Source organism: Macaca fascicularis, chromosome 7 (assembly GCF_037993035.2).
Source record: "Macaca fascicularis isolate 582-1 chromosome 7, T2T-MFA8v1.1".
Lineage (NCBI taxonomy): Eukaryota > Metazoa > Chordata > Mammalia > Primates > Cercopithecidae > Macaca > Macaca fascicularis.
The window spans coordinates 123,983,239-123,995,578 of record NC_088381.1 but is presented as its reverse complement, the minus strand read 5'-3'; the positions used below and the strand labels follow the sequence as shown (position 1 = coordinate 123,995,578).

At 46.6% G+C, this 12,340-nt stretch overlaps 1 protein-coding gene across 2 annotated transcripts in view; it reads right to left on the bottom strand.

Moving 5' to 3' along the window:
* The window catches only part of PELI2 (pellino E3 ubiquitin protein ligase family member 2), a 190,070-nt gene extending 178,533 nt beyond the window's left edge, over window positions 1–11,537 (bottom strand). Inside the window, exon 1 of one of the 2 annotated variants that reach the window (XM_045396461.3) lies at window positions 11,220–11,537. In XM_045396461.3, the coding sequence (XP_045252396.1) occupies window positions 11,220–11,296 (77 nt within the window). In that variant the 5' untranslated portion in view covers window positions 11,297–11,537. Of the gene's footprint in view, window positions 1–10,632; window positions 10,867–11,219 lie in introns of those variants that run through there. The other variant, XM_045396462.3, reaches the window with a different exon arrangement.
* Between the last annotated feature and the right edge of the window lie 803 nt (window positions 11,538–12,340).

Here is a 12,340-nt window from a genome sequence, read left to right as displayed (position 1 = left end):
CTCCACTTCAATTCAAAAGGAGCAACCTGAAGAAATGGCAGAGGTCAAGATGGGAACACGACCAGGCCAAGCAGGGCAGCCCCTCAGCAATCCAAGGCCGCCACCTGCAGCAAACACTGCAAGGCCAGAAATCTGCTCTGCTCTTTACTCCAGCAATGGGATCAATTACACCCTCAGAGCCTCAGAGGGGCTCATCTGGGGGCAAAATGCCAGTCCCACCTGCTCCACACTATCGCTGCCACAGCTCAGCAAGAGACAGCCAAGACCCCAAGGCAGAGGGACAAGCCCACCACTGCTTGACACAACACCCTGGAGGAAAAAGCCCATTTTGCCTCCTGAGGGCGATCCCCCAGTTGGTCGGCACACTCTGCCTCCTCCGATGCAGGAAAGAGCACAGGGCTATAGGTCCTTCTCCTCCCTTCTTGGCGGACAAAGCACTCAGGACCTCATCCCTTGGGCCTCCAGGGAAAGCAAGGCTCCAGAGGACAGTTGTCTGAATGGTTAACAGGAACGAGTTCTTAGATCACTAACTGCTTGGCCAGTGGAGTTTAACCCCAAAACATTCACTAGTTCCAGCACAAGTTTCAAAATCAAACCAGAGTGCCCAAATGACTAAACGGATCATGTCACCCCATCTCACTGTCACCATCGCACAGAAGGGGGCTACACCCATTGTGAGCAACTGTTCTTTGGCAGGGGAAGTGAGACAAAGGTAGGAGGGAAACTAACTACAAAAGGGAAAACAAGCCTATTTGGAGATTTCAAGCAAGACCGGGTCTTAAGGATTAGTTCACTAACCTACTCAGAAGGCTGACACTGCCTGCTACCTGGAGTCTGGAATAAAGCCCTTATTAGCAGGGCTTCCCCCTCCCGGAGGCCACAGACTTTATTGGGCCCAGGTCCTTCCTTTCAAGTCTCTCTCATCACAAAGGCCCTCTCACCCCTTCAATTCCAAAGGCGCTGGATATCTCTCAGCCTCTGTCCCTCAGCCTCTCGATGTGCCTTCAGGCACTCTGCTTTCCCCTTGCGAACCCTTTCTACTTCTGCTGACATGGAATTCCTTCCCTCCCCACAAAAATCTGCCCTCCCCCCAGCACAAATTTGTCCCCTGCTGTACATGAAACCCTGTACTCCTTGGCAGCACCTTGCCAGGTTTGCTAAAAGGGCTTCCTTCTTGATGGACTATAAGCTCCATGAAGGCAGGGACCACTCTGAGATTACCTATTATAACCCTAGCCCAAGTATTTCAATACCCCGACAATACCCCAACCTGACTTGCCAACTTCACCTCCCTCACCAAGTACTTCAGCCTCCAGCCAAACCCCTCAAGGTTCCATAATCGCCATGCATTTATTACTACTGCTCTATAAAAACCCAGGTCACCTCTCAAGGCTCTGCTAAAGGCCACCTGCCCCACGAAATCTTTCCCAATCTCCCAGCAATACACATGCCTCTCACCGTCACCCTGGTGGAAATAATCAAGCATGAGAGCCATAAGGACCTACCTTCTAACCAGATTCCCACTAACTAGGGAGTGAGCCTCGGACAAGTCACTAAGCTGGAGCCTCACTGCCCAGATAACAAATTTGAACTCCTGGAAAGGATAATATAAACCACCTAATGGAATTCGGCATATCATATGCCCACAGCTCTCGCCCACCACCCCTCTACATCCTAATTAATGATTTGTTGCTAAGTCATCTGTCTTGCCCTTAGACTGTATACCCCTGCGGGGACATTTCCTTATGTAGCACCCCTAGTCCTCTGAAGAGAAATTAGCCTCATAAAATAGCAACAACAACAGCATCACCTAACATAAACTGAGTGATCAGTGTTTAGTGTGTATGCTGAGATAGTGCTTAATTCCTAGTATGTAGAGGGAATCCCATTTTTTTTCTTCAACTTAAGGTTCAGGGGTCCATGTGAAGGATCTATGAATCTCATTTTTAATATACTCACACAGAACACACATGCAATAAAATATATACATATGCGCATGCATCTCAAAATTCTTATTATAATTTTAAGCTTTAAAAATGACAAAATTATGAAAGCTAGAAACTTAACATCATTTGGAAGTTCAATTATTTAAATTTCTTTTACACTCAGTTGATCAATTTTGAATGCAAAAGTTTTTATTTTACATTTTTCATTCCCTCTCATTAGAAATGAAAAATGCTAAAATTCCCCAAACAGAATTTGGGGAAATTTCAGAAGTTACATTCACTTTAGCTACTAGAAGAATGTTTTCATTTTCTTTCTATGGCCAAGTGTTCAATCTGGAGGCAGTAACCAGTGGATGCTAGGCCTGCAGCTCTCCCCACCCTGAGTGCTATGCAGGTGGCTGGCAGCAGTGGCTGCTGTCTAAACTGCATCAGCCAAGAGCAATCTTCTGCCTTGGCTTGCTTCTCACCAACACGGAACTGTTCTCCATGGTGTGGAGGAGACATAAAGTACTTCAGGAACTGCACTACCTTCTTATTGTCAACAGTCACAGACAGGTACAACCAATATAAATGAGCTCTTCATCCTGTCTTCTAACCACCCGAATGCAGCGTTAACATTCTTCTGGTCCTTCCGCCAACCTGTACCTGCAGGATGCTTCTATAGATTACCTCACCTACTCTAATCTCTTAGTTCTGTTATTTCATGTCAGGTGACCTTCAAAAGCTTGAAAATCTGTGTCATGCATTAGCTCTCCTGGGTGAAACCTGCTTATGTTCCAGTCTACCAGAAGCATAGTTCTCAGTAAGCTAGGCTATTCTTCAACTGCCGTGCTCTCAACAAATTTCAGGAGATAATACTGGAGATTAACAAATGCAAAAAGACTGGGAGATGACTTATAAATTATAAAGTCACTCTAAAAATGCTTTTGTTAGCTAAGATTTTCAAACCGTACGTACTTAATGTTTGGAATAACTCATCCAAAAGGCTGAAATTGTGCTCACTAGAATGATCAATAACCCGAGGAGGCAAAAAACAACTCAACAAAAACTGAATGAATTTATTTCATATCAGTCTTGTCAGGTTGCATTTTGAGTTATATCCAGAGCATGTGATGGAAGTACCCAAACCATAAAGTAATCTCATGTACTCCATCAAGGATCTAGTCCCCACAATCTTCTGAGATCTGGTTTGAAAGCACACTCCTTTGTGTTTACAATCCTTCCGCAGGAAGGGCCTTTCCCCAACACAATCAATCAATCAATCAATCAATCAATCATCAGTCCAGAAAAGCCTAATTGCTCACCCATCACCAGTTCTGATTATAATTAGTGTTCTATAATCATGGAGCAGGAAGCACAAAATGGGAAAGGAAGGGGGCCACCGAGGTCCTCCGAAGTACTTGGTAATCATGATCAGCCGTTTTATACCAATAGCCTAGAAGCCAAACACACAACTGCTCGCTCTGGTTAAATTCTGTTAAACCAGTACTAATAAGAATGGAAGTACAAAGCTTGAAATAATGATTTCTCATCCTAAAAACACATTCTGCATGAGCAGAAAAGCAGGGATAAGCAGAGTTAAGTGTTTTGAGAGTGAGAAGCATTATGTGGATGGCTAGAAAGAAAACCTCAATCAAGAATGACTCTCAATAGCCTTAAACCTGCTGCTGAAAATGCCCCCTGATGCATATTTATTAGGTCTGTCATCCAAGAGGCTTGTATGCCACAGTATTTCCAGCCATCATTAACAGGCATTAATGACCACAGCCTTTCAACGCCACTGTGGCGCACTGCAATGCAGCTCTGAGCAGCTGGTGGAATCAGAACAGATGGCCGGCTTCCCTTCAAGGCAGGACTTTCTGCAGGTGACAACATGACTGCTAGGTGACTGACAAAAAGAAAAACAAACAAAAGTTGAAACTAGAATATCTGATGTCAGTAAAGCACATGTTTAGTTTCTCAGGGAAACTGCGACTTGGGCCCTAAAGGTTGGCAGGATTGTTTACAAAACTGCAGTTGTGCTTGTTCTTCCAAGTCCAGAAACATTCACTGAGCCCTGGCCACATCTCCATGTGGGGTGGTAAACTAGGGTGTGTCACAGAAATCCATTTCTCCAAGAGGCTCAGCGAGTACCTAACATGCACCAGAAAGGTAAGCCCAGCACTCCAAGTGGGGTGGAAGCCAGGGTTCCTACCCTCAAGGAGCAATACGCTCTAGTGGAATGCAATGGCCACTCTGGGCACATGGCAAGCAGCACAGAGGGCAGAACCACGTTTTTGCCCAGGGATGCTTAACTATCTGCCCTTTTATTTGTTTACACTTCTATTTTCCCTTCAGTAAATTGCTTATATACTTTGCCTCTTAACAACGGAATGCTTGGAATCTTCTGATTGTAAGAGCAGAACCCACTCAAGGTGGCTTAAACAGAAAAAAAAGTAAATAACTGAAAGAAGTGGGGACTCTCAAAGGACACAGGATAATTTTCTCAGAAAAGCTTTTCCTGATTATTCTGCCCGAAAGGATCCCCTGCTACCTTATCTCTAGCATTTTACCCTGCCAATTCACCCACCCCTGCCCACCCAATCACTCTCTTCCTCCTTATCCTGCTTTAGTTTCCTACCAGCAGTCTCTGAAGTTCCCTTTTTTATCTACTCATTTCCTTGCTCACCTCTCCCAGTAAAAGGTAAGCTCCAAGCGGGCAGGAAGGGAAGCTGTCTGTCTTGTTCGCTGGTGTAGCCCAGGGCTGGGAGCAGTACTGGTCCTCAGTCAATATATTGAGTCATGGAATGAATGGTCAATCACACAAAACTAGGTCTCAGGAGGCACCCAAACCACAAACTAGAAGCAAGACGGCTGCCCTCTAGCTCACACTCCATTCTCTCTTTGCTTTGTTGGGCTGCAGCCTCAGTTTCTCCTTCCAACTCCACTGTGCCTTCCAACTCCACTGTGCCTTCCAATTCCATTCTGCAAAGAGCAGAGGGCTTTCTTCACTCCCATCTCATACTGGAAAACTCTGCGACAGTGTCCTGTGCCCTCAGGGTAAAGTCCAAATCCCTTCCAATATCTTACAAGCCCTTCACGATCTCCCCACCATCATCATCCCTCACATTATTTCATTCAATCATTCTTTTCTAGCCATAAAGGGAAGAATGACAGGAGAAAAACCACAGTTTAGTCTGTTCCTCAAAGTAGCCGCATGTGCTCATCTCCAGGTTGCAGAACACTCCAAATCTACTTCAGAAAGCACTCTTTCCCTCTTATCCCCAACCTGGTCATCCCCATCTCATCCTGGCACACGGCTAGGGGACTCGCTAACACATCCACCATCCCAGCCTTCTGGTCTCCCAGATAGGCTGTCAGCTCTGCAGCAGCAGGGACCATGACTGTCTTGTTCACCTGCGCATCCCTTAGTGCAATCCACAGCATCTGACAAGTGGCAGATGCTCAAATATTTGGGGAATACATCAATGAACCATGTATCAGTAATGGTTATCCACAAAGAGGCTGGGACAAAAATAAGAGAGCTGTTCACCAGGAAAACGAATGTGTCTGCCTTGTCCTAGCTATATTCCTCATGCCTGGAAGAGTCGACAGCCAATAAATATTTGCTGAATGAATACATTCCTGGATTGCCTGATATAACTCCACCCCCTTTTCTCCCACTTGAGAAAACACATCAGAATGCAAGAGGGTGAAAAATGGCATTATTAACAGGACATCTCCGAATCATTTGAAAGATCCACATTTTATTACTTGTCATAAATTACTGGCCACATACCCTCAAGACTGATCATCACATATGAGGTAGTTGAGACAGTGGCTGAGAACAGCTGATTTAGACAAAGCTAAGAAATACGAAGCACTTTCTGCTCTTGTTATTTTATTTTCCAGAAGATAAAGTGACAATAAGCTCAGTAAGAACTAATAAATGAATTATTCTAACCTTTACTTTTCTTTTTATAAAACAGATTTCTGCACACCCCAGGAGAAACGTTTAATTAAATCAAAAGACATTATAAATTACTTTTCAGTTATTTTTCTCCCATACCAATGAGGTCTACCAAGTTGCTGTTGTCTCCATTCAAAAGCCAACCTACAACCCCATATACATACTTTCAGGAAAGCCACACTGCAAGCCCTGCACAGCAGAAATAAAACCAGTGCTCCAATGTGACAATACTCATCTCCCTCAAATATAGCAACAGCTATTTTGTTTGTTTTGGTCCTTTGTGCATAAATATTTTATCTTTTCGATAAAATATTTGGTAAAATTACTGAACCTGAAGCAAGCCTGTTTTACTTTCCTTTATATACAGCATCCCCAAATATTGATCGCAGGATGAAACACAACCAGAAATGAAAAGCCCTAATGAAGGTTTCAGTCTTGGTGTGTTAAAGAGAGAAACAAATAAATCTGAGAATGCCAGACCAGAAACCACACAGCAACACAGACAGCCACATATTCCAAACAAGGCTAAAGTTAGTAAAGGAAAATATAGCAACTCAAAGCCAGTAACACCATAACCCTTAATAGCCTACAGAATTAGACACTCCATCCACACAAACAGGTCTGAGCTCTTCAGATCACCCCACATGCTGAGTGACAGCAAAGATTTTGTTTTATGAATTTTTTTTAAGTTCAAAGACCTTTTAGTCTATAAAAGATAATAAGTTTGATGTCTTTGGGCCCAAATTAGAGTGGAGGATAAGAAAAGGGAAAGTGTTAGGGTATATTTGAAGGTTTCTCATTGCCACCAAAGGGTGGAGTAGTCAAGGCAAAGTGTTGAGGTTACAGCAACAACAAAAAGCATATAGAAATTGGGATCTGCTTTTTAAAAAAAAAAAAAAAAAAAAAAAAGACCATAAACTCTACAAGCTACTATAATCCTCTTTGTCTTATCTGACAGAACACTGCATCATCCAAAGGAAATGAGGCAGGTATCTACCTCCTTCTGTAGAGCTTAATCAATTTCTACCAAAATACTTCATTTTTCAGTCATATTTATATATTTTCATTTGTAGAGGTTCTTACCCTCTTTTTGTGCCAAGAATCCCTTTGGCAGTTTGATGACATGTACTGAGCCCTTCTCAGACTATGTTTTTAAACATATAAACTAAAATACAAAGGATTACGATTGGTATCAGTTATGCTTCATTCTCAAAAGTCTTAAATTGTAATACATAAGTGCACTTCTGTAATAATGCATTAAATAACAAAATCTAGCAGCAAATCTTTTTGTTGCCTACACTCATAAGTGAATGAAAATGCTAAACTGCAGTTTGAATATCATGAAAATAAAGACATATTTTTCCCCCATCTAAGTTCAAGAACTTAGCAAACTCCATCTGTGGACCCTAGGTTAAGAACCCTTGGTTGAGAGAGCCAATAAAAATACATTTTGTGAAGCAACAAAAGAAAAGAAAAAAAAAAGGCTTGCAAAATGCATTATCCATTCAACTGTGAGGTGAGAAGAACTAAGAGAGTAAGCAATATTTTTCCAAAAACCACGATGGGCCATTAGCAAGAGAGCCACATGCTTCAAATTGAATCCAGAAAGGATGCTTTGAGGAACTGGCAGCGCTGCTGGAATCTGTCTTAAAGCGGGGAAAGGGTAGAGTGGGGTACTACAGCCACCCAGTTCAGCCCAAACCAACTATGAACTTGAACCTCTCTCGTTCTGGGAGCCTCAGTTTCCTCATGAATAAAATACAAGGGCTAAACATATGCCATGACCATGAGGCTTCCTTCCAGTCCTAATTTTTTTTTATTATACTTTAAGTCTGGGATACATGTGCAGAATGTGGTTTGTTACATAGGTATATATGTGCCATGGTGGTTTGCTGCACCCATCAACCCATCATCTACATTAGGTATTTCTCCTAATGCTGTCCAGTCCTAAATTTTTATCATGAGATCATCTCATCTTTATGCTGGTTATTTCCGTCTATTTACCTAAACTTCAAAACATCACTGCCTTTCTTAAACTTGGAACATAAAGTTTTACCCAATTTAAATGCTCTCATGGGTAATCTAACATCAGTGAGTCAAATAGATGTATATCATTACAACTTTTTTAAACGTTCTGTTTTTAAGCACATCTCCTTCATAAAAAACAACCACCGCATTGGTCTTTTCAGCTATTAAAACAACTGTCAGGGAACTTAGAATATGTAACTAAATATTTTCCACATTTGCGCCAATGAACAGAATTACTGAGCACAGACCAGGAAGGGCTCTTGAAGGCGACCTAATCCAATCATATCTTGCAAATGGATAAAGAAACAGAGAGGAAGAGGAGGAACTAAACCAAAGTCACAGAGCCAGTCAGCAAGAGAGCAGGGCTTATCCAGGTCACCCACCTGTAAATGCATGTTCTTCCCACTATATCAAACTGCCTCTCAAATCCTGATCCACTTCCCTAACCTTAAAACATTAGTAAGTTTAAAACTATAGCAAAAAGCCCTGCTAGTTAGATCACTCATTTTTCTCTACCTTCAGTTAAGCAGTGGACACAACAGAGTCGCGGCTATGATACAATAACTGGCTGGAATCATGAAATAATTAAATTCCACTAATCTGCCCAGAAAGTGATGAGCTCACTAAAATCCTAGCTATGTGGAACCTCTTAATAATACTGTGTAACACATGAAAAGATACAGAAGTATTTGTATATGGATATAGACATCTATCAGCTCTTCATTCCGCTCTCCAGGATTTCCTAGTAATGTTCTACTAGGACATTCAAAAGTGAGCAAAAAGGACAGTCACATAACCATTAAAAAACAAAACAGCACTGAATTTGACAAGCAAAGCTTCTATCAATATCAAATATTAGCCATTTTTAGATCTCAGGAATCATCTCATTATTCAGAAAATCTACTTGAAATTTTGTTTTCCAATATTTATGTCCCAGAGGACATAAAGATAATATCATAAAGATAGTAATTCTGTGTGAATGTTATTGTTGTTTTAAGATGAAGTACACTGTCTGAAACCCTAAGGGTGGAATATCAATAAGGTTCTCTTTAAAAATCTACCTACCTAGTCACTCTTTCACCTGCACTCTTCAATGTGTTCAACATTGGTAAACAGTCAGAAACCTACTCTCAAAAAAAGAAAAATACCACAATTCAAGTATTCAAAAACCAGACTAGCATCCTCTATTCACATTTCACCTCCTGAGAGAGAACTTCCCTGATCTTCCAGTCGAAGAAAGCAATACCCACCTAAGCAGTCACTCTCCAAGTTTATCAGCTCCTCTTTAGAACTTGGTTACACCTGAAATGGTCACTTATTACTCACCTATTTGAATGTTTCTTTCTGTTTATGCCTGTCACTCCACACTAAAATGAAAGTTCCCTGTTCTCACTGCATCAGCAATGCCTAAACAGCACAAGCACAGAGTAGGTACACAAATGACGATTGAGTGTCTCGCCCACTAAGGGCCAACTATGTCATACCTTGGTCTCCTGGAAAAGCATTAGCAAAGGGCAGAGCGTGTGCAAGTGCAACGTTATATCCACAGGCTCCTGTGCAGTAAGACCATGTATGATACTAGGACAATCCAGGGTTTCAATCCTTTCCGTGGCTTCGGAATGCCCTGCACTGCCAGCTATGAACACAAAACCTCTCCAGGCCCACTCGCTGCTTTTCTGAAACATCTCAACAATTATTTCCTCAAAAGGAAATAATGAAAATAATGTCCTGGCATACGTTAATCTTCCGCGTCAAATTCCCAGTGTTAAACATACTTTGAAGCCAGCCACACAAAACCAAACTCCACAAAATTAGGTTGGGCTGAAGTTACATAAGACAGACTATACTGTGGTTTTTCTCCTGTCATTCCTCCCGCCTTCCTGTGAACCCTGATATTTGTCTTTGAAGTGCAATTAAGATGCAGGTGAGAAAAACACTTACCTGCAAACAGCTTCAAAATAGGTAATGAGATTTCCAATACTACCCCCACTTAATGCACTAGCAACAAAGTCAGGAAGACTGGGAAGCTTTGAGTTGTGCGGTGTCTGGAAGCTTCCCTTAAAAAACTCCTCTTAAATTATTTTTAAGTCAGCACTTACTTCAAGGTACTCAAGTATCAAAACACGTTTTGCAAAGTTCCCTGAGTCTTCCCACAGCCATGACTCCTCATATGTGTGCTAAGCCTACCTATCAGCGCCAAGGATGTTCTGAATACAGGTCTTTCAACGCAGAAGGACAAAAGCGCGGGTTCCCAGGAGCGACACATTTGGCCAAAGGAAAAAATAATCCTTTCTTCAACACTAAACCCAAGTTGTTCCTTCTCCCCAGTTTCCTGCACTTCCCCCCTCCCCCTCCCCTTTCACTGCCCACTATATCCAGCTATAATCCCGCGAAGCCTCTCTCCCGGCTTATTAAGGGTAAACAATAGAAATGTCACAAGGAAACTCAGGAAGTAGATGAAGTCTCTAATTGCTGCCGTTTAACGATTGTACATAATTACTATCTACAAAATGCGGCTTTCACCAGCAGAGAGGGAGCCGAGGCGGGCGAGGCTGGCGAGCTCCCCGCCGCCGGGAGGACACTGGCGAGGCGGGGACCAGGGGGATGCGGCCCGCGCCCCGGTGCCAGGCCCCGAGCAGCCGCATCCTGCCCCTCCCCACCAGGGCATTCCAAGGAGAAGCGGAGGACCCGCCGGCCCGGGTCACACACCGTTCACTGCCCTCGGGCTGCGGCGGCCCGCGGCGGTCATCGGAACAATTTCCAAAGCGCAGCCGGGGATCCCACAGCCCGCGGCGGCCCGAGCTCACGGCGCCGCGCTCGGAGTTCGGGGGCGCGGGAACCACGGTCCGCCCGGGAGGTGGGAAGACGGGACTCCGGGCCGGCCGGCCTCTCAGCTTCGGGAAGCGACCCCGCGAAGTGCCCGCGACGGCGGCGCCTCACCCCGAGTTCCTGCCCGCCCTCCCCGGCCGGACGCGGCGCGCGGGAAGTGGAGCCCCTGCCCCCGCCCTCACGATACGGCCACGGACCCGGTGCCCGGCGCTGCCCCCGCGGGGTCGCCCGAGTCCCGGCCGCCACTTCCTCCGCCGCCTCCTCCGCGGGGACAGCGCAGCCCGGCGCCCGCCGCAGCGCCTGGAGCGCGCGCCCATGGGGGGCGTCCCGGCCCTGCGAGCCTCTCCTGCCGCCCCGAGCGCCCCGGCAGTCCCCAGAGAGCGCCGAGCCACCCCGCCTGCCCCACTCGAGGATGCGGACGCTCCCCGCCCGCGCCGCTGCCCGGGACCAGGGACCCCAGGACTCACCCGAGCACCACCAGCTCCCCGTATTTCACTGGCTCCTTATTGGGGGCGCAGTGCTCCTCCTGGCCAGGGGAAAACATGGAGCCCCGCTCGGCAGCCGACGCCGCCGCCGCCTCCGCCGCGATCCCCGCTGAGTCCGCGCCGCCGCTACAATCCCATCCCGAGAACGGGGTGAGCGCGCCGGGGAAGGGCACGGCGGCGAAGGGGGCGCGGGGCGGCCAGTCCCGCTGCTGCTCCGTCGTGGCTGCGCGGCTGTTCCGCCTGACTCCCCGGAGCTCCGCGCGCCGCGGCCGCCCCGAGTCAGAGCCGGCAACAAATGGGACCGGGCAGTAGGGGGACCTGCCTGCGCTGAGCGCCGCCGCCGAAGCCCCGCGGGAGGGAGAGAGGGAGGAGGGAGCGGGAGGGAGAGAGGGAGGAGGGAGCGGGCGCAAGAGAGGCGGGGGCCGCGCGGGGGAGGTGGGGGCCGGCGCGCGGGCAGGTGGGAGCCGCCCCGCCCCACGTGGAGCGAGCCGCCCGCCCCCGGCCCGCGGGGCGCCCCCTCCCCCTGCGCGTGGGGCCGCCCGCCCCCCTCGGCCCGGCGGAGGCTCAGCCCCTGTGTTATGTAAACATAGAGTAAAAGGGAAAGGAAGTTCTTAAAGGAGCAGCTCTATTTTTTTTCCTCACTTCCTTCCCCAAACTTAGAGCGCGGGGTTCTCAGCCCTCGCCGCCTGGTTCTTTAGCCGCGAAGGCCCGCGGGAGATCCTGGAAGCGAGCGGCCGCGGATGCCAAGCCTACGTTTTCCTGACTGGAGTTCGATGGGATTAACTTCCTCTCCAAGTAGAAGAGCGCTCTCTCGGTGTCACTGTGTCCCGGCTTACATCTGGAGGTGTCTCACACACCCACTTGGGTGCCTCCCCTTCCAAAACCAAGCAGAAAGGCGTCTAGACAATTAGAAGGTTTTGCCAGTTGGTGCTGGAGTAGAGGACGTTTCGAAGGCGCTTGGAGCACCCCCACCGTTGTACTGGATGTAGCTACCCCGGCGTGTCATCAACAGAACTCCAACTGGCTTTTGGGGGGTGACAGAGGGTTGGGGGAAGAGTTGTTTTTTAATCCATACTTTATCCACTTTTCCCGTGCCTTCTTTC